A 19,607-nucleotide genomic window follows, 5' to 3' on the forward strand; every position below is an offset into this window, starting at 1 on the left:
GGGGGAGGGGATAGGAATTAGTATTCTCTAAGACCATTAATTAGTGCATTTTCCGTCAGTGCCTGGGGCTTTACCTCTTCTCACGTGAGCCTCTCTCTCTGGTGATGAGTATTTGGAGGGTTTATTGCTTTGTTAAAACGAAGTCCTTTGCTTGGGGGAAAAACCAACAACTCCACAAAACCCAAGTTTGTCAAGGAACTTTGGCGACTTGTCACCTCACCAATGTTAATTAGCTCCCTCTACTTAGGGCGAGACTTCCTTCTTCGCCAGGAAGGAATCCCATCTCTTCATGTGTTTCCTTTTTCTTTCTTTTTTCTTTCTTTCTTTCTTTCTTTCTTTCTTTCTTTCTTTCTTTCTTTCTTTCTTTCTTTCTTTCTTTCTTTCTTTCTTTCTTTCTTTCCTTCCTTCCTTCCTTCCTTCCTTCCTTCCTTCCTTCGTCCTTCCTTCCTTCCTTCCTTCCTTCCTTCCTTCCTTTCTTTCTTCTTCCATTGGCTTGTTTCCATGTGCATTTTTAACTTAGCAAACCCCATCCAAATGCAACCAATAAAACTGTATGTGGGTTTTGAGGGAAACAATTATAGTAAATGCCTGTTCATCCCAAAATGGTTGCAAACGGACTGTTTTGATTAATTAAATATTCCTGTTAAAGTTTTTAGTTTTTATATAATTGAAGCACTGGGTATAAAAGACAACATATGTAGCGAAATCAGTGGTGATTAAGAGTCAAGACATTGCAGAATTCTCCAGGCCACTGGGTCATCTCTGGATCACTTATTTACTCCGTAAACATTCTTATGGGTATGGAGGTACGAGGAAGATGACCGTGGTGCTTGTCTTCATAGAGCTTAGTTAGGATCTAGAGGAGAAGACGGCCATGAGGCCGTTCTGCAAAAGATTCTGGAAGATGAGTTCATTATCGATGGCGGGCTGTTGACATTCAGTACTCTGGGGTGCCATTCACTCCCTATGTCATCGAATCAGCAAAAACTAAAATGGGTACCTGTTGCACGGGGTCCATACAGTGAACACAAAGGTGTGGAATGGTTGTCTGCAAGCTTCAGTGAGCCTGATGATCACCAGTCCTGGCTAAAATAAAGATTCCAGGTGCCACCTGCTAGAGCCCTCAGGGATTGGACCTGGGAATCCAAATGTTTTGCAAGCCCTGTAGCAAGGCTGGTCCAGGTGGCTCTTTTACTACCCTGGGAATCAGCACTCGGGCTTGGATGAAGTGTTCTCATGGCATATTTTAAAGATAATATTTAAATCAATCTAGGGGGAGCAGTCCAAAACATTAGAATGGCTCTGAGATCGTTAGAGCAAAAAGAGACTGTTGAGAGTCTCTCCTCCAAGGGTTCTCTATCTGGATTCATGGGAGAGCTTGGAGGGCCTATGATCCCTTGGAAATCAAACGTACCCTTTTTGGTGTGTGTTTCAGAGTATTTTTCTGGGCTGAAGATCCATAACCTTTCACATACTCTTAAAGAGGACTATACCCACCTTCCCCCAAGGTTAAGCCCCAGGTCCCAAGGTGTGATTGTGTCATGTGACAGATGAGAAAACCCAACCACTGGAAAACTCCAGGGGGCACCATTCAGGTAGCGGCTCCTGAGGGTGTGTGTTGCCCAGCAGCAGGGCAGTCCCGAGGCTCCTTTACTGTTGTACTTTGCTACCGAGTGCTCTTTGAGGCGTGTTACCGAATTTGCAGGGGATCTCACAGTTGATATGTAAATTTAACTCCAGGCTGCCTTTTTTCTTTCTTATTCTAGAACAGCTGTTCTTAAAAAACTTGTGTGTTCTGCAGTGAATGACAGTAGAAGTTAGCAGAAGAGCTGGTGCTCCAGTGGGAGGCAGCCTCGGGATCGGAAGCTTTTCTAGTTACTTGAATTCCAGATCTAGGGGACTCTCTGGTACAATAAAGAAAGAATTTACATTTCCCTCGCAAATCGGAGTTGAGGATGACTAAAAAGATTTCATCTGGTATTTTAACTCTTTCAGTGGGCTAAGCAATTGCTTATTTTATTTTGCTGATCGTTGTTTTGATGGAACACGGTGATGTCAGCTGAATGTGGAAAATCAGCAGACTTGCCCGAAGAAGGGGACACCATGAGGGTTCGCAATCTAGATGGCTTGAAGAAAACATGTGGGAGAGGGTGCCTTTCATTTTCTCGTGTCTTCTTTGTAGGTGCAGCTCACGACTGCAAAAAAACAAAACAAAACAAAAAAAACAAACAAAAAAAACAAAACAAGAACAAGAACCTAAGAGAGTGAAAATTGATGAATGATGAGTTAGGACAATTACCACACGAATGAAGCCAGTGAAAGAGGACCCACTGTGCTTGCCTTTAGCGGGGTTTCAGTATTTCTTAAGCAGTCCCAGGCTTTGCTGTCCGCAATCTTTTGACTTTTCCTGTGGGATCCGGAGCATGTTCTGACGCCTTTGTTGGTTTTAAAAATGTAGCACAAATGGATTGAAACGTTCTCATGTTTTAAGAAAGCTTAAAGAGTCTGGTTTACCTGATTGAATTAGGATTAATTCAATCCAAGGGCGTATTGCAATTCAGATCATCTTAGAGAGGGGAGCAAACATCACTGGCTTCCTGGCTCAGATTACCCTCTGCTTCCAAACTCTGAGTAGGGCTTGGATTTTGAGAAGTGGTCATGCTCTTTAAAACATCTAACTGATACTTACAAACCTTCCCCTTTTTTGGAAGGCTGTCACAGTGCCCCTGCCTACAAATCTGACCACACGAAGTGGCATTTGTAGATGTGGCTTACCCTTGGGTTTCACACTCTAAACACAGTTGAAAATCGGAATCTTGACATCACTTGATAACAGATGCCCCTGTAGGAATTTGGGGAAAGTCTCACATCGTGGGTATTTCCCCTGCCATCTCCTTTGGCGTGTGTAGACAGAATTTGACTGGCTCGTTATTCCGACTTGGAGGTATTTTTGCAAGAAAACTTGTGGGCCAGGGTCTTCCAGATTTTGGACCCTGCTAAAGCTCGGCAGGTGAAGCGGGCTTCTCAGTGAGATTTTTTTTCCTGCCCCCCTCCCCCCACTCTTCCTGGAAGCTGATGGCACTGTTTCGTTTTAGGCGTTCCTGGTAGCAGAGAGCTGAAGTAATGAGAAAGCATCATGGAGGCCCAGTCCCGCAGTTCCACCACCCCTGAGAAGAAGAAAGTGGAGAATTCCATAGTGAAATGCTCCACGCGAACAGATGTCAGCGAGAAAGCCGTGGCCTCCAGCACCACTTCCAATGGTGAGCGGCCACGGGGATCACCGGCAGCCAAGCCTACAGTCATTTTTGTGTTCTCTGCATTCCTGGTGCATTGAGCATTTGCACCTGGACCGGGGTCTATTCCTTGAGAGGCTAAAGAAAGCAAATGGGGGTGGAGGCTGGGGGGCGTGGGACGGGCAGGCTTTAGCAGTCTCTATTTTGGCACCGCAGCTACATGTTTTCTTCCAAATTTTCTAATTTGAGATGTAAATGTGATAGGTTATTTATTATAGGAAGTTCCTGTTGTGGCATTTTGGAAATCATCTTGATTAGCCTGGCAGGAGTTCAAAATACTTTGCATTTCACACGGAAAAGTCTCCACTAGTCGGAATAATTAGTTATTAGTTATTACAAAAGACTCAAAAGTTGCCTTGTCAAGATTTAGGGATCTGCACCCCCCCCGCGCCCCCCCCCCAACTCTGGAGTTCATTCGAAAGAATTTTAAAAGCTGTTAATGGTTGGACCTCGAGGTAACACTGCTATCTGAGATGCAGGTTTTGCTTATAAAAATGGACTTAATTGTGTTCGCAGATAACACATAGCTGTTGTTCCCGTATGTTGTATTTTTTAATATTTTAAGCAGTGTTGAGAGGCATTTCAGTTCAAGCATGGAGCATTGCAAACAAATTCCAGAGCCCCCTCTGGAAAAAAGCAGGCTGAACAGGTTCATGGTGACCGCTTCCTTTGCCCCCCTTTTCTACTCTCGTAGGCCAGTTGGTACCTTTGCTTTTTGCAGATTTCATAGCCTCCCTGGTCCCCCTCTCTCATTGTTCTCCACTTTTCCATGTGCTCTTAGGAAGAATGAGCCAGACTTTTCTCCCGGTTTTTTGGGCACTGCAAATCTGGACACACTGATTTCCGTGAGCCAATGTGCTACCTCCTTCCCTATGGGCTTTTATTTTATTTATTCCGAGAAAGAGTTTACTGGCTTGATTTACATTTTTTTATATACAATTGGGGAGTCCAAATCTACTTTGGAAGGTAACTTGCAGCTCAGATCCTTTGACTCTGAAGGCAGACATCCAGGAAACAAAGCTGCACCTGCCTTTCCTGACTGGCACTGCCTGAGTTGACACTGAGGAGCCTGGTCCCCGGTCCCTGTGCCCATCCCTGCTCATGGCGAGTGCGTGCCGCTCCTGCGTTCTCCTTCCCGGATGTCACCAGTGTGCACTGCTGGCTTGTCTGAGCCATTGGAGGGGCTGGCACTAAATCTGCTGCGAATGGGTCCAGTTTTGAATTGATCCGTAGGGAGATATATTTATGTCTAAAATAATGAATTTACGTACATGTGGAAATTTATCCGTATTTCTCCCTTTATTTGTGGTATTTAATTTTTTAAAGTTTATTTATTTATTTTGAGAAAGAGAGCGTGAGTGGGGGAGGGGCAGAGAGCGAGGGGGGGAGAGAATCCCAAGCAGGCTTCATGCTGTCAGCACGGAGCCTGGCTTAGGGCTCTATCTCAGGAGCCATGAGGTCATGACCTGAGCTGAAATTGAGAGCCTGACACTCAACTGACTGAGCCACCCAGGAGCCCCAGGACGGGGAGCTTATTTTAATTGAGCTGAATATTTGTGTTATTCTTTCAGTGAGGTTATAGAAGACGTACTTTCTCCTAAAAAAATCTTTTTTTTTTTTCTGGAATTCGGAAAAATTAGACAAGTTTATTATTTCAAAAATAGAATTAGTCTATGCCGGGTAGATGGTTTGGTAATTTCAACAGAATGGTAATTATGTAGGAATAAGCACTTTCTGGGTATTATGGTTCACAAAACATCCACTTTTGGTTATCTTTAGGCGTGTGTGTGCGTGAGTGCGCATGAGGGTGCGTCGATGCGTGTGGGTGTGCGTGAGCATGAGTGTAGAGGAGTGCGCACGTGGGTGTGTGAGAATGGATGAGAGCACGTGTGAACTGATAGATGAGCTGTGCTGTGTGGACCCTCTGTGAGCCACTGTCATTTGTGGATTACAGCGGGATCCCACTAGTGGTCTGTCTGTCCTTGCAAAGATGCCACTGCCTTTGCCTCTCCCACGCATGCTCGGGAGGGTTTTGGTGCTGCTGTGTCTGTCTTGGGCCACTCGGACCCTGAGTTCCTCTCATGTAACCATTTAGGGTGACTGGGAGCAGAGCTAAGTGGCAGCCAAGAAGCTACCCAAGAACATTAGAGAAGGAGCAGTCAGGATTCACGAAGTTGGTCCTGTCGTCTGCAGAAATCACGGATCCTGAGCCCAAATCCCCTGGCTTCCCGCCCTGATCGGCCTGTGCCCTTGAAGTACACATGGCCTCCTAAATGGGTGTAAAACCTGTCCTGTTGGGGGCAAATGCTCATTAGTTGGGTTTGCAAGGCACATGCCTGCCTGAAGGAGAGCTGTCCTGGTAATCCTGGAGCTCTGACTATTTTTCCAGTGTTCCTGTTTCTTTTAAGGGATTTATTAACTTTTTATTTTGGGAGAATATAAAGACCCAACCAAGTAAAAGAAAAATGGAAGTGGTGTTTTTATGCATGGATTGCAGTTCTGGAAGATTCCAGGAAACCCTGCAAACAGATTTAAAGACAGGAACAGACCTTTTTCTTCGTGATTGCTTTATGTAAGCGGTGCTAATAATTGTAAGATCTTTCCCCCAGAGTTCTCTGCAGGTTTTACCTAACGAGCTTGGAGCCTCTTTACAGCCCTAGGATCGTTTGCCAGGGGCTGGAATGACCCAGCCTCTTCTGTGTTCTGCAAACTCTTACCTGGTCTCATGCTTTTCCTCCGCACGTCGCTGTGTTCGTATAGCTAGTCTGGGAGCCTTGGTCTGAGTTTGGTGTGGGTTGTAGAGCGTGTGGGGGTGCTGGCAGGTAGCTGTCATTGCCATGGTCATTTTTCCTTTTGCCTCTTCTGTTTCCTTTTTTCTCTTTTCTCTTTACAAACATCTCACAAAAAGAAAATGAAAATCATTTGGATCCCCTCGAGGTAGTAGTGATTGCTACCGTGTGGAGGGGCTTTCTTTGCAAAGGTCTGACATTCAGGGATTTGTCAATGAGCAGTTAAAGGTGAGTTTAGCAACAAGAACCAAAATGCATGTATTCCATGCCTTTTTTTTTCTCCCATCCACAATTTCAAGGGTTAAAATAAAAACAAAACAAGCAAACAAGAAGTTTTGTTACTAGTGCTGTGTTAGGTTGACTTAATTAACTTTTCCAGCCATTATGTGCTACAATTTGTTCCTGATTGTGAGCTTCCCGGCCAAACCACGCACATTCCACTGCATGTCCTTACAGATCTGTTTTCTTAGTTTCCTCAGCTGAGTATCTACTCCTAGAATAACATTGAAACAGACTTTTGTTTAAACACACACATTCACACAGCTAAAATGTAGGGTTCGAAAATGAACAACCTTCTAAACAGGCATTTGCCTCTTAACACTGAAATTTAAAACGGCACAAGTAAGAAACTGCGTTCTGAATCTTCTATGGGAAAAAGACAGGCCTTATTTGATTTTTGTAACATGTAAGAACTGATATCGACACAGAAAGCATTCAGTGTTCTTACCCACCGCAATGTGTGTTTCATGTGCCATAGTTTGATTTTAAGCTTCGGTGTTGTTCGTTAAACATAAATGACAGAAGAAAAGACTTAGTTTTCCGGATTTCTGTTACGTGCAATTGTGACTTAAGGATTATTTTTGGCATCTAATGTATTTCACACGCACAGCGAACACTCAGCTATTAGGTGCCACTGTTTACTTAAAAAACCTCCAAGTGTGTTAATATGCTAGCACCACAAGCAAAGTGCCTTAATAATCTGTTTGTTGCTGGTAGGGATTCATTACTTTCAAAGCTACCTGTTGTGTTTTGTAAATGGTAAATGCTTTTTAATCCAGATAGTCCAATGTTTTAAACATTATCCTTACTCCAAAGCATTTCCTTCCATGACTTGCCAATACTGACTTTTCATTTTGAAATGTTTTATGTCATTTTTGGCCTATGATTTTTTTAAAGGAGCAATCTGATATTATTAACCTACTACTCTGCTTTAAAAAAAGAAGGGCACTAATAATGAACGTATGTAGGCCAAGGTCTCAGAGATCTTTTATTGACTCTGATGGTTATTGGGAACATACCTTAAAGTGATAGAAAGCAGAAATTATAATGTTAATGGTGATGCAATATGAAACCGAAGTTGATAGATTAACAATGGAGAGGAAGTTCCCTGTTCTCTTAGTTTCTTTCAAAAGGAAGAGCTTGTTTCCCCTCAGCTTAAAAAAAAATCCTCCAGGTTTGTAAGGGGATAGAGTTGTGGTCTACAAGTATGTAAGGAGATTTTTTTTTTTTTTTTTTTTTTTACTTTAACCTTTGGTCACTTCCTGGCCTTGGGATTTTCTTTCAAACTGTTCAGTAACACCTATCAGTGTTAATTATGATATCAATTGGTCTCCTGGCTCAGCGATTCGTTGGGAATTTGGAATTCATTGGCTGTTCTCTACCATGAGTTCTCGTCTCCTTGACTATTTTTTATGGTAAGAGACGACGTGCTTAATTCTGCTCAGAAATGGCGGGCAGTTTTTGCTATATAAACAGCAGGTTGTGAGTTTTAGGTTTTTTGCGCCTTTAGATGTTCAACCCTTTTCTCCCCCCCCCCCCCCCCCCCCCCCCTTGGCCACATTTTGTTTTCTGGCACATGACAGATGGATGGGAAGGGCTGTCGGAAATAATGGATTTCAAATTATAGGATGTTGGTTAAGAGAACCCACAAGTTTGGGAATGTGAAAGCTTGGATTGAATTCTGGCAACAGGACTAGACTAGATGTGTGGGTGTGGGCAAATGAACGCCTCAAAGTCTCAGTTTCCTCATCTGTTTAGCAAGAAAGTAATTAGACCCACTTCACAGGATCTTTAGGGGATTAAGTGAGGCAATGCCGTACCGTTCTATACGCACCGAACGGAGTAAGAGCTTAGCAAACGTCAGCCGTAGTTATTGGACAGAGTGTGTAGATGAGTAAACGCTATGAATCCAAAACAAAAGGATTGTGTTTTCTTGAGAATACACATAGGTTTTGAAATTAAGGGAAAAATGTTTGTTAAAAGTAATTTTGAATTTGCTGGACTCTGAAAAATAGTTCAAGATGTTTCACAAATCCTGACTGTAACCAAGTTTGCTTATCTTAAGGAAGGATGGATAACGAAACCAAAGTTTTTGTTTTGTAGCATTCTTCTGAATGCATTCTTCTGGGAGCCAGAAAATAGGGAAGAGAATTTTGAGAAAATTTGTTTTGTTTTGTTTTGTTTTGTTTAACCTTGAAAACTAACATGTGGCTTAGAATAAGAAAGAGCATATGCGCATCCCTTTTCTTGATTCTTTTTCTGGGGTAAAGTGTTTCTCATTTATGAGGTGGTTTGGGTGTATTAGAGTTAGATTTTATATGTTTCTTAAAAGGAGATTTCACCTTTTTGAATCAAGTGACTAATGATGGATAATCTGATTCTCATAAGAGCCCGGGCTTTCTTGAGCTCCAAACTCGTGCCCCTGAACCTGGCAACCTCTGATTCTTATTTTGGCCAAGTGTATCATCTTTCCTGCAGTCACCCAGGCTTGAAACCGCACCGTCACCTCTGACCCCTCTGTCTCTCATGCTTCCCACATCCTACCAGTTTTGAAGTCCTGGTAGATTTTCCTCTGTAATTATTCACTCCTGGGTCCCTTCAGGCCACCCTACTGCACTGTGCTATTTAAAACCTACTACCTCATGCCTAGACAGTTAAAGCAACCTTCTATCCACTCACCATGCCTTTTTTCCTCTGCTGTTGTCATTTATGGAAGTTGCTCTTGCCAAATTAATCTTTTTACGGTTCTGCTTACGCCACGCCCCTCCTCTAGAACCTTCAGTGATTCCCAGCTACATAGAGGATACAGTTCAAAATCCTTTCATTGACATTTAGGTGTATCTTCCAGAGTCTGACTGCAGTCTTTCTAGTCTGACATGCTGCTACCATACTGTCAGCTCTGTGACCCATATTTTAGGTAAATTGAAGGGCTCTTTGCCTTCGTTTGCGTGTTATTCTTCCACAGAAGGAGTGTAAGTTCTTCTCAGATGTGACTGTGTCTTCAGTCTTTTCTCTCTATGCAGTCTTGTGTCCTTTTGGGGAATTACCTACTAATGCTTGATTGTTTGGTATTTTATTTATTATTGTTACGTTCATTAATAGCTTGTATTTTAGAGGAGTTTTAGATTTATAGCAAAATTGAGCAGAAAGTACAGAGAGTTCCTGCACACTCCCTTCCTCCCTAGATTCCCCTATGAACCAATACTGGTACACTATTATTAACTGAAGTGTGCTATTTAGTTTTCATTAGGGCCCACACCTTGTGTCGTACTTTGTGTGCGTTTGGACTCATGTATAATGATGCGTAGACACCATTACAATATCATACAGAATAGTTTCCCTGCCCTAAAAATCCTGTGCTCCACTTATCCCCCCCCCTCCGTAATTCTTAATTTTTACCATTTAGTTAAAACTTTTTGAAAGTTTTAACCCCACCCCGCTTCAGTGTTTTGTGCTTGAGAGCCTCAGCAGGTACTCAAGCGGCCTGTAAGGTGCCTATGGAGCACAGGTATGAATGCTGAGGTTTGAATCCCAGCTCTGCCACTTTGTTGCTGTGTGATTTTAGGCTAATTACTTAGCATCTCTGCAGCTGGCACAGTGAGTACCCAAAATGTCAGCTATTGTTAGTAATAGTATAAGTTGGCAGGATTTCATTCACGGACACATTTCATCTTGCGCTTTCAGCACAGCATCGTTTGGAAATACTCTAGGGGTGGATAAGCTTTAATCTGATTGAGAGAATCAGAGGTTACTGGTTTACAGAAAACCCTGAAAATGTGGTCCTCAGGACCTAGCTTAACGGCAAGGGAGCAGATGACGGGAGCCGGGATCAGCAAGCTACCTCGAATCCCTGGTCCTGAAACTGGTACAAGTTTGGATTTAACTAATCAAATGCTTTCAGGGTCTACTTCTCATTCATAAATATTCATTCAGATTATGGGATGAAATCAGTAATTCCTGTGCCAATGGGCTTCCCTGAGGACAAGGCTCCTTTTTCTCACGTATATAGTTATTGGATTTCTCCTCTAAAAGGACAGTTGTTGGGCCCTCAGATAAATCAGGAGTGAGTATCAAGCCCATCTTGCCACAGCTTTCCAAAGTTGGGAGTGAAAAGCCACAGCGTGATGTGTTCTGCCGGCGGAAAGTTTCTGGGCTGCTTTGATTACTTGTGATCAAGCGATGTGGTTGTTTCACATTGCCAGAAGGAAACTGGTCAGAATCAGAAACAGTAACCTCAGCAGTAACAGCTCGGGGCCAAACAAGATGGCGCTGGCGGGTGGGCGGTCTCCCAATGGGGAGGTAGCTTGGTGGCCTTCCCCCTCGCACCTCTTTGGCCCAGGTGGGTGAAGGGCTGGTGCTTCCACGCAGCTCGCAAGGTGCGATGCCAGAGGATTGCCATCCCGAGCGCTGGATCTGCAAGGGTCCCAGCCGGAGAAGGAGGCGGGGTGACGGTAAAAGCAAAAATCTCCGTGTTATCTTGTTTACATGGAAATCTTTCCAAATATATCTGCTGCAATTCATGTTTATTTTAAAAAACTTACATGCCGCATAATTCACTCTTTTTTGTTGTGCAGTTCTAGGAGTGTTGACAGATCTCTAAAGTCACGTAACCACCACCACAATGAAGACACAGAACGGTTCCAGCACCCCCCAAAATTTTGACACACACTTGTTTTTTTAAACTTGGCTCAGCAATACATACCATCAGAGTCAACAGTAATAACAGAAAGTTCTAGAGCAGCAGTAGCTGCTGGATGTTATGTTTATTTCGTATTTTTTAAAAGTCCATGATTTTTTTTAGGCCCTGTTAACATTACTTACTGTTACGTTTTTCCTTTTTTTTTTTTTTGAATATATCATGTTGAATTGGTAGTAGAAGTAAAATGTTCTTGAAAATTGCCCAGAAGTATATGACCTAGCGTCTCTGCCAGTCTGTGTTTTCTTTTCTTTCTTTTTTTCTTTCTTTCTTTCTTTCTTTCTTTCTTCTTCTTCTTTTTTTTTTTTTTTTTTTTTTTTTTTTTTTTTTTTTTTTTTTGAGCATCCAGTCAATGTATTGTTTCCTTTTAGGCCAATTTAAAATGTCATTTTACTTAAAACTACAAGGCACTCATAGTAATGAGGGCTTTTTCTGCTGTTTTGCCTCCATGAATTAATTGCACGAGAACGTTACAACATTTAATGTAGCTCCAACCTAGAGAAAAAAAAATATCAAAGCCTTTGTTCAATCTGTTTTCTTTCTTCCTCCTTTTGCTTTTTTTTTTTTTTTTTTTGTAACCTCACTCTCTTTCCCCTCTACTTTTATAGATGGGACTTCATCTTGGGTAGAGGAAATTTTTATATAAAAGTTATCCCCACTCTGACTTAGACTGCTATTTTTTTTTTTCCTTTTTCACTCTTCCCCCCCCCACCCCCCCTTTCTTTGACTCTTTCCTCTTCTCGGGCTGGCTCTCTCTCACTCTCTCTCTCTCTTTTTCCCTTTTGGTTGTAGAAAGTTGAGTTCCATCCCAATTATTAAATCTTAGGAGACCATTCCCACATGGTTCCGTAAATGGTAGCTTCATCCCGTGTCCCTTTCATCTTTCCCCCTGCTCTCTGGCTTGACAGTTGAAAAGGTCTGGCTGTGCCACACAATGGTTTGATTGGTTTCTCTGGGGGAGACTTTTCCCTGGCTCATCATTCGCCAGGCAGGTGGACCAGAAAGTCTCTTGATTCTTTTGTTGCCTCTCAAAGTCCGAGGTCTTTGACTGAATAAATCCGCCGTCATGGGATAATTTGCTAAAAGGAGCCTGGAAGATGTGAGAGAAAAGCCTCGCGACTTGGGTGCTGCATTAATGAAGTTTGCAATTGAAAAATCACCAGGAATGCAGTGGGTGGAGACGGGCTTCTTTTATTTCCCATAATAAACTTTTAGTTCTATCATTTCAAGCATGCCCGACCCTCGGCTTGCCTGCCGCCCGAGTGTGTTCACGTTTGCACCCCAGTTTAAGGGGACAGCCCTGTCCGGCTGCAAGCCGTTTGGGCGCTGTGTCTAGTTAGTCATTAGATTATTACCAGTGGATGGAAAGAATTCCATATGACAGGACTAAGGTTGAGTTAACACAGGACGGAAAGTAATTTACAGATAGGCTGTCCCCAGCCATCTTTGTAGCCCCTGATAAGGTTTCATTTCAGAATGGATAGGCGACATTTCCACTCACAGGCCCATTCCGGGACACCTGTGATAACAGCTTCTGGATCCTAATTGAAATTGGTTTCAAAATGGATTTTCACTTTTCTCTGTCTGTGGAAAATATTGAATGGACTCAGAGCTGCCACAGAGAACCCCGGACCTTGGAAAATGGAGCGGGAAGCCAGGATCATCTTTCATAACAGTGTCGATGATATGACAGTTTTGTTATCTGTCTTATTAATGAAATCATTGATCAACTGATGAGGGAGATAATAAACTACGTTCCACCATGTTCACGAAGCTCAATTAGATTCATATTACAAATAAGAAGGGTGTGTGTGTGTGTGTGTGTGTGGAAAACAAACAAGGGAGCTAAAGTAGTAAAGGTCACTTAAAACTTTCATTCCCAAAGGGACCATTTCAGATCAGGACATTCTGAGTGATTGCAGTCCAAGTAATTTTGAAATTATCGAGGCCAACATGGTATTCCAGGACCTTCCTTTTGGCCAATGAGGAGTTAGCCAGCGTTTTTAGTAAAGATTCATGAAGTGAAATTCAGAAGTCGGTGGAGGGGAGGGGTGGGCGGGGGGTGGGGGGGCAGGGAAGTTCTGAATTAAGCGCTTAGGAATGGGCAGAATGGGAGAAACAAAATCCACAGAACCTCTTCCCTCCCCATGGTGAAGGGATTTGGGGCTTGTCCTGGGTACATACAGTGGATAAGGAAGACCAAACTGAAAGAAAAGTCGCTTATTGTCTGTTCTGCTCTTAAAGCGCTTTGGGAATCCTAGTAAGATGGGAATTAGGTTTGGATTTAACGAGGTGGCTCTATTGTTTGGTGTCGGGCTGCCCTGGAATGTGCTCTCTGTTCCTCCCCAAGGAGGGGAAGAGATGCTGATGTCTGCTCATGTTTCACGGTGAACTGTATTCCTAGGTGTTTCTCCTTCCTCGGTGCCAGCGAGGATCAATCCAGTCCCATCTGAGCTTGAAAGAGGAGCCGTGATCAAAGGCTCTAATGATGTCACTGATCTCTGGTGATTGATTAGGAACAGAAGTTCTGGGGAATTCTGCCTTATAATTCCTTATATTTCCTTATCATTGCAAATTCATTAGCGTCTACCATTAGGGCAGCCAGCTCCTGATCTGCAAAATTACAAAAACGAATGACAGAGAAAACGGTGGATTTTTCTTCTGGATCTATTTTTAAGTTTATTGGCACCATGGCTACATTTTATAAGCAGCCTTCCCCTTTAAGTGTACCGCAAAGATGTAGAATTCCTTATATAACTTGGGATACATATTTTGGAATTCCGCACATAAGTTGGGACAGTATTTGGGAGTAAAACCATTTACACTGTTCCCAAAGCAGTTTAATTATATATGGGTAATGGTGTATTAGGTAGGTCACCAGTAAGTATATTTAAATGCCTTATTACCTTGGAAATTTAAGATTTTAGGACTTAAAAAGTCCTTTAGTTACTTTTATGGAACTAGTTAACGTTTTCGTCTTGCCAGTCAGAAACAAACATTAATGCGTTCCATGCCAAGGAGGTGAGAAACTGGGACAACTGGGGAAGATTCAAGGTGGAAAGAAATAATAATAATAATTAAAAATTAAAAAAAGCAACAAGAGAGAGCGAGAGAGCTCTTTGTGGAAGCGCTCTCAGTTGTACTGTAACTATTGGCTTAGGTCCACCTAGAGTAGGGACTGATTGCAAAAGCATAGGAAAAAATTCTGTTTTGGAAGGCACTGCAGTCCAAGAAAGAAAAGTTGAGTGGAAAATGGAGAATGTACAATATTATTACAGTTACTGTTACCTTGTACGGTTTACTCTGGGGTGTCAAGGACTATTGCTTCATACTTGCTTATAGCTAATTCCTTTCACAGAAAACTTCATTTTGAGAACCGCCCTGAGTAGGACTGATAAATGTGTTTATAGTCTAAAGAGAAGAGATCATGCAAATGAGCCCTTGGGAGAAGATGGTGAGGCAATTATGAACACTAAGCTTTAAGGGATGTCAAAGACTCCCCTTTCACAGAATATTTTTGTTCTATTGGCAGTGATAAGAAAAATAATCTCAGGCCTTTGCCTGTAACCAAAAGAGAACTTCTAGAAGGAAAAGAACAATGGCATGGTTGAAATAATGGAACTTCCAGAAATGTAAACATTTTCTGGTAAAATATGAACCTAATACTCAGTCGAAGATTTCTTCCAAGCATTTAAAAATTAGAGAACACACAGTGGCCCATTTCACATTAAGTTTAAATCAGATCTGTCTTGAAAAACTAATGTTTCTAGGCTTGTTTTCAAATCCTGGCAAGTTGCAGAGCAGTAGAAAAGTTCCTTTCCTATAAATGTTGACAGCAGTTCCGGTGAAGGCTAACAATGTTTTATAAATAGAGTTTACTTAGCAGAAACCATATGTATGCCTAGTGAAATAACCTCACATTTATTTATGTTTTGATTTATAGAAAACATGTGCCCCTTGACAAAGCCTTTGGGCTGTTTTCCGCAATTAAAAGGAATCATGTTTGAAAAAAATAGCTACCATCTTAATGGGAAACTTTTTCACATAAATTCAAAGCACCTTCTTTGATCAGTTTCATGCACATTGAGACTATTTTCATCCATCAGTTTAACCCCCAAAAAACTGGGTGAATGGAAGAAAAAAAAAAGATGCTTAAAAACATGCACACACAGGCACCCAGCATATATACTGGCTGAATACTAGAGAATCCAAGGATACGAAGGGCTGGGTATTAGAACAGAGGCAGTTGCAACGTTATAGCAGGAACATTTCTCTTGTGGCTCTTCCTGCTGGTGACTAGTGTTGGTATAGCACCAGACAGCACTCCTCTGGTTTGCTTTGGTTGTTTTCTTAGACTGTCCAGGGGGAACAGGGTCCTATATGTACCTGTTGCTAGGCCTTCATCTGACTATGTGAAAAGTATCTATCCCTTAATTCTCTTTCCAACAACAATAGATGATAAGGGTAGAGAGGGATAAGAAGGTGCTTTGTAAATTCCTTATCTATTCCCTTTTTCTTTTTGAAGAAAAAGATCATATAATTTAAATATAAACTATGTGCCTGTTGCTTATTCCTGGTTCAGAAAGTTCAGGGTTGGGAAAGAGTTGCAAAGAAGAGAATCTCATTCGTGTGTTAAGAAAGAAGTGGTTATATTAGCTGGGGCCAGGCTACAAAAATAGTGCTTAATTACCATGCTAGACTAGATCAATGATTTTTGTGCTGCTGAGGGGAGGGATTGGAGGCAGGGAGAAAGTCAGTGTTTAAATACAGAAATTTAGTAATACGTGGGTATACTAATGAAACAAGTATGGATCTTACATCTAAGTGCTGGTTTAATTTTGTACCTTGTTTTAATTTGAGAAGCTTTTCATTTTGAAGTACATCTGAGAGATTATATGTGCTTAAAAAAAGAGAGGTAAGTTTTTATGGAAAATCTGTCTCATGAAGGTAATGTCAGTTTTCCACGGCCTAGGAAAGCCTAGCTCCTGCCTCCATGCAGTTGGGAACAAGTTCTGTCCAGCAACGTGGCACCATGCGAAATGAACCATCTTTTTCAGCATGGGGGCTTAACTGGCAGTCTAGGAACCCTTGAGGTTCGTGGATCTGCTTCAGAAAATGGACCAGCACCTTGAAATTATTTTATGCAATGCTTTATGGACAGGTGCCTGTGCCCTCTTTGTTCAGGTTCTTAAAGACATTCATGACATTGTGTTTGCCAGAAGCAACTTGTCTGCGGGAAGATTTCGGAGCTCTGACTTTCTTTAGGAAAATATTGATTGAAGGAGTAGGATGGCTCTTTGAAGGAACGATTATCTTAGGAGACAAGAACCCTATAGTGATTAGGGACCACGAAACTGAATCTTTCTCATGTAAAATGTGAAGGGATAACCACAGTGGTGACACAGCTTACTTGATAGGGGGCTGCACATTAAGAATTCAGAAGATTCCGTGTGCACATCACTTTATCTCACTTTAAATGAGGAGCTTGGGCGTGCGATTTTAAAGAGCTTTTCCCCTCAAAAACTCTTGTCTCCATGATATCCACCTTAGGTTCCCCAGGAATTTGGAAGAATGTATGGCGACAGGAAAGATGTCTGGTAAATAAGAGGACCTTGAAAGGAATGAGGTAACATAATCTGTGTTTAGACAGGGAAATCCACAATTCTTTCAAATGGATTGTACAGGTCATATGTACATGTCTGTCTTGGGGTAAAAGCTGCTGCTGATTTTGTTCAGGCCACAACATGCCATCACATTGGTAAGTCAAGACCATCCCAGGTATTTTGAAGGGCAGTCTATAGATAATAGTCTTAAAACTCCAGGGAGATTACTGCCCAATTTTGACTGAATTGCTGATCATTACAGGTAATTACCACAAAAGCACTGGGTCCTCTGAAATCTGAGATGTGTGTGTCCTTGATCCAGACCTGGTTTCATTAATTCCTGGCCCGACTTCTAGTGTTCATCTTCTTGGTAGGACATGGTCATAGTCTGTGTGGGGATGGCTGGAGGAGCGTTTTGCCTTTTGGGTGACTACCTCTTCCCGAACCTTGGCCTTCTTGTAAACCTCCTGAACTCTCCTCACAGAGCACTCCGCATAGTTTTCTGTTTGGCATCTGGTTTGATGTAGTTCTGTTTTAGCATGGCTTCGCTGAGAGCTTTTGCAAATTTCTTTGATGCTCCTCGACGTGCTTTAAACTCTTTGGAGTGGAAAAAAGGACACAAAACCGAGAGCACAATAAACTTTGATTACCAGGCTCCTAAACACCGAACCTCTCAAATAACCCGCATTTGTCATTATTCTCTGAGAGGGGAATTTATAGGCTGAAGCTGGGAAGTGTTACTGGTGCCCTTCACATGCAGCCCAGGGAAGGGTACGGAGCCGAAGGTCAGAGGGCGCGTGCGGAAGGGAGACACTACTGCACCCCATAAGGAAGATGAGATGGCTCGTTATACAGAGACTGGTAAAATAACGCATTTTGGAAAAGCGTTTCAGTGAAAATGGACACTCAAGAGTACGAACAGTAAAGGGCACCTCTCGCTTAAGCAACGTCTGGGCAGCCTGAGCCCTTAGGACTATCTTTCTTATTTTCTGCTCTCCTCTCCAACCTTTTTATCTGTTCGTTTTTATAAAAGGAACACGTGCTCATTGGGAAATTCAGGAATGCACAAAGAAACACAGGGACGTGTCCTGGGTCTCCCCATCCAGGGTTGGCCTTTGTTAACCCTTGGGCTTATTTTCAGTCTTTCTCTGTCGCCGTCTCTGGCAGGGACTACGTGTCCAGGCAGCCATACTTGGGGGACATTTTCCATGTCACGTGCTACCCTTCTGCAGCTTAACTGGTGATGTGGGGGTAGTCAGCCAGTCCCCTGTCATTGCATGCTGACGTTTTTCTTCTCTTTTCCTTATTGTAAACGAGGATATGATGAAGATCCTAAAAACGTCTATGTGGCTTGACTGCATCTTACTGAATTAGTTCCAAGGGTGGTAACAACTTAGAATTCCAGCAAGCTGTTTCTGGGACTGCGCCTTCTTAGGAGCACTTGGCAGCATAGTATCATAGGTGAAAACTTCCCCTCATTTTTAAAAGTTTTTTTTTTAACATTTATTTATTTTTGAATGAGAGAGAGAGAGAGAGAGAGAGAGAGAGAGAGAGAAAGAGACAGAGCATGAGTTGGGGAGGGGCAGAGAGGGAGGGAGACACAGAATCCGAAGCAGGCTCCACGTTCCGAGCCATCAGCACAGAGCCCAATGCAGGGCTTGAACTCACAAACTTCTTGATCATGACCTGAGCCGAACTCGGACACCTAACCAACGGAGCCCCCCAAGCGCCCCAAAAGTTTTTAATTGAAGTATAGCACACAGATAGAAAAGTGCACAGGGCACGTGGGAGCAGAACGATGAATTTTTCCCAAAGCTTAACGCATCATCTAACCAGCATGCAGATCCAGAGGGTATCCTTTTCGGTGGTGTCGAAATCTTTTTTTTTTTTTTTTTAATTTGTAGTTCTTTGGGGATAAAGAATTGTGAGTTGTCCTGTCACTGAATTGAAATGATACTTCTATCTGACACTGCCTTACTCTATTTTGTAGCATCCTTTTCTGAACTGTTTTTATTCTATTGACCTGCCTGTTCTTTTTTTTTTTTTTTTAAATATTTATTTATTTTTGAGAGAGAGAGACACAGAGCACGAGTAGGGGAGGGGTAGAGAGAGCGGGAGACACAGAATCCAAAGCAGGCTCCAGGCTCTGTGCTGGAGCCTGACACGAGGCTTGACTCACAAATCACGAGATCATGACCTGAGCCAAAGTCGGACGCTCAACCCAGTGAGCCACCCGGGTGCCTCTAGACCTGCCTGTTCTTCAGTCAAGTACTACCTTCTTTCAGACATTACAACGTACAATACATTTACCTGATAGTGCCCATCATCTTTTATTATTCTTCCTTTTGAAATGCTTCTTGGCTTCTCTTCAGTTTTTTCTCCTAGATGAGCTTTAAGGACATCTTTTTGAATTGTGTTGTTAATGAATTCATAAATATGCGATAGAAGTATAAAGTCATGATCGATGAAATCAGTTCAGCAGTAGTGGTTACCTCTGGGGAGAGCGGAGAGGGAATACGGTGGGGAGGGTTCAGATATATATGTACCACCTTATTTCTTTTTTGAAAAGAATATTTATATATTTATTTTTGAGAGAGAGAGCACGAGCAGGGAAGGGGCAGAGAGAGGGAGAGAGAGAATCCCAAGCAGGCTCTGTGCTGTCAGCGCAGAGCCCAATGTGGGGCTTGATGTCACACACTGTGAGATCATGGCCTGAGCCAAAATCAAGAGTCCGATGCTTAACCAACTGAGCCACCCAGGCGCCCCTGTACCACCTTATTTCTTTAAAGAGGAAAGGTTTTAAGCAAATATGGCAAAATATTAAAGTTACTAGACCTGGGTGGTGGGTAATCTTTCTTGATGGTGCTTATGTTATTCTCTGAAATACGTCGCGATTAAAAGATACCCTTTTGAAATTCTGCTTGGAATTACATTCAGCTGGTTTGGC

At 42.5% G+C, this 19,607-nt stretch overlaps 1 protein-coding gene across 2 annotated transcripts in view; it reads left to right on the plus strand.

Moving 5' to 3' along the window:
- The window catches only part of GLI3 (GLI family zinc finger 3), a 280,783-nt gene that overhangs the window by 11,440 nt on the left and 249,736 nt on the right, over positions 1-19,607 (plus strand). For both annotated transcript variants that reach the window (XM_045052197.1, XM_045052198.1), the window contains exon 2: positions 3,096-3,260. In XM_045052197.1, the coding sequence (XP_044908132.1) occupies positions 3,137-3,260 (124 nt within the window). In that variant the 5' untranslated portion in view covers positions 3,096-3,136. The remainder of the gene's footprint in view (positions 1-3,095; positions 3,261-19,607) is intronic.

This window comes from Felis catus, chromosome A2 (assembly GCF_018350175.1).
Source record: "Felis catus isolate Fca126 chromosome A2, F.catus_Fca126_mat1.0, whole genome shotgun sequence".
Classification (NCBI taxonomy): domain Eukaryota; kingdom Metazoa; phylum Chordata; class Mammalia; order Carnivora; family Felidae; genus Felis; species Felis catus.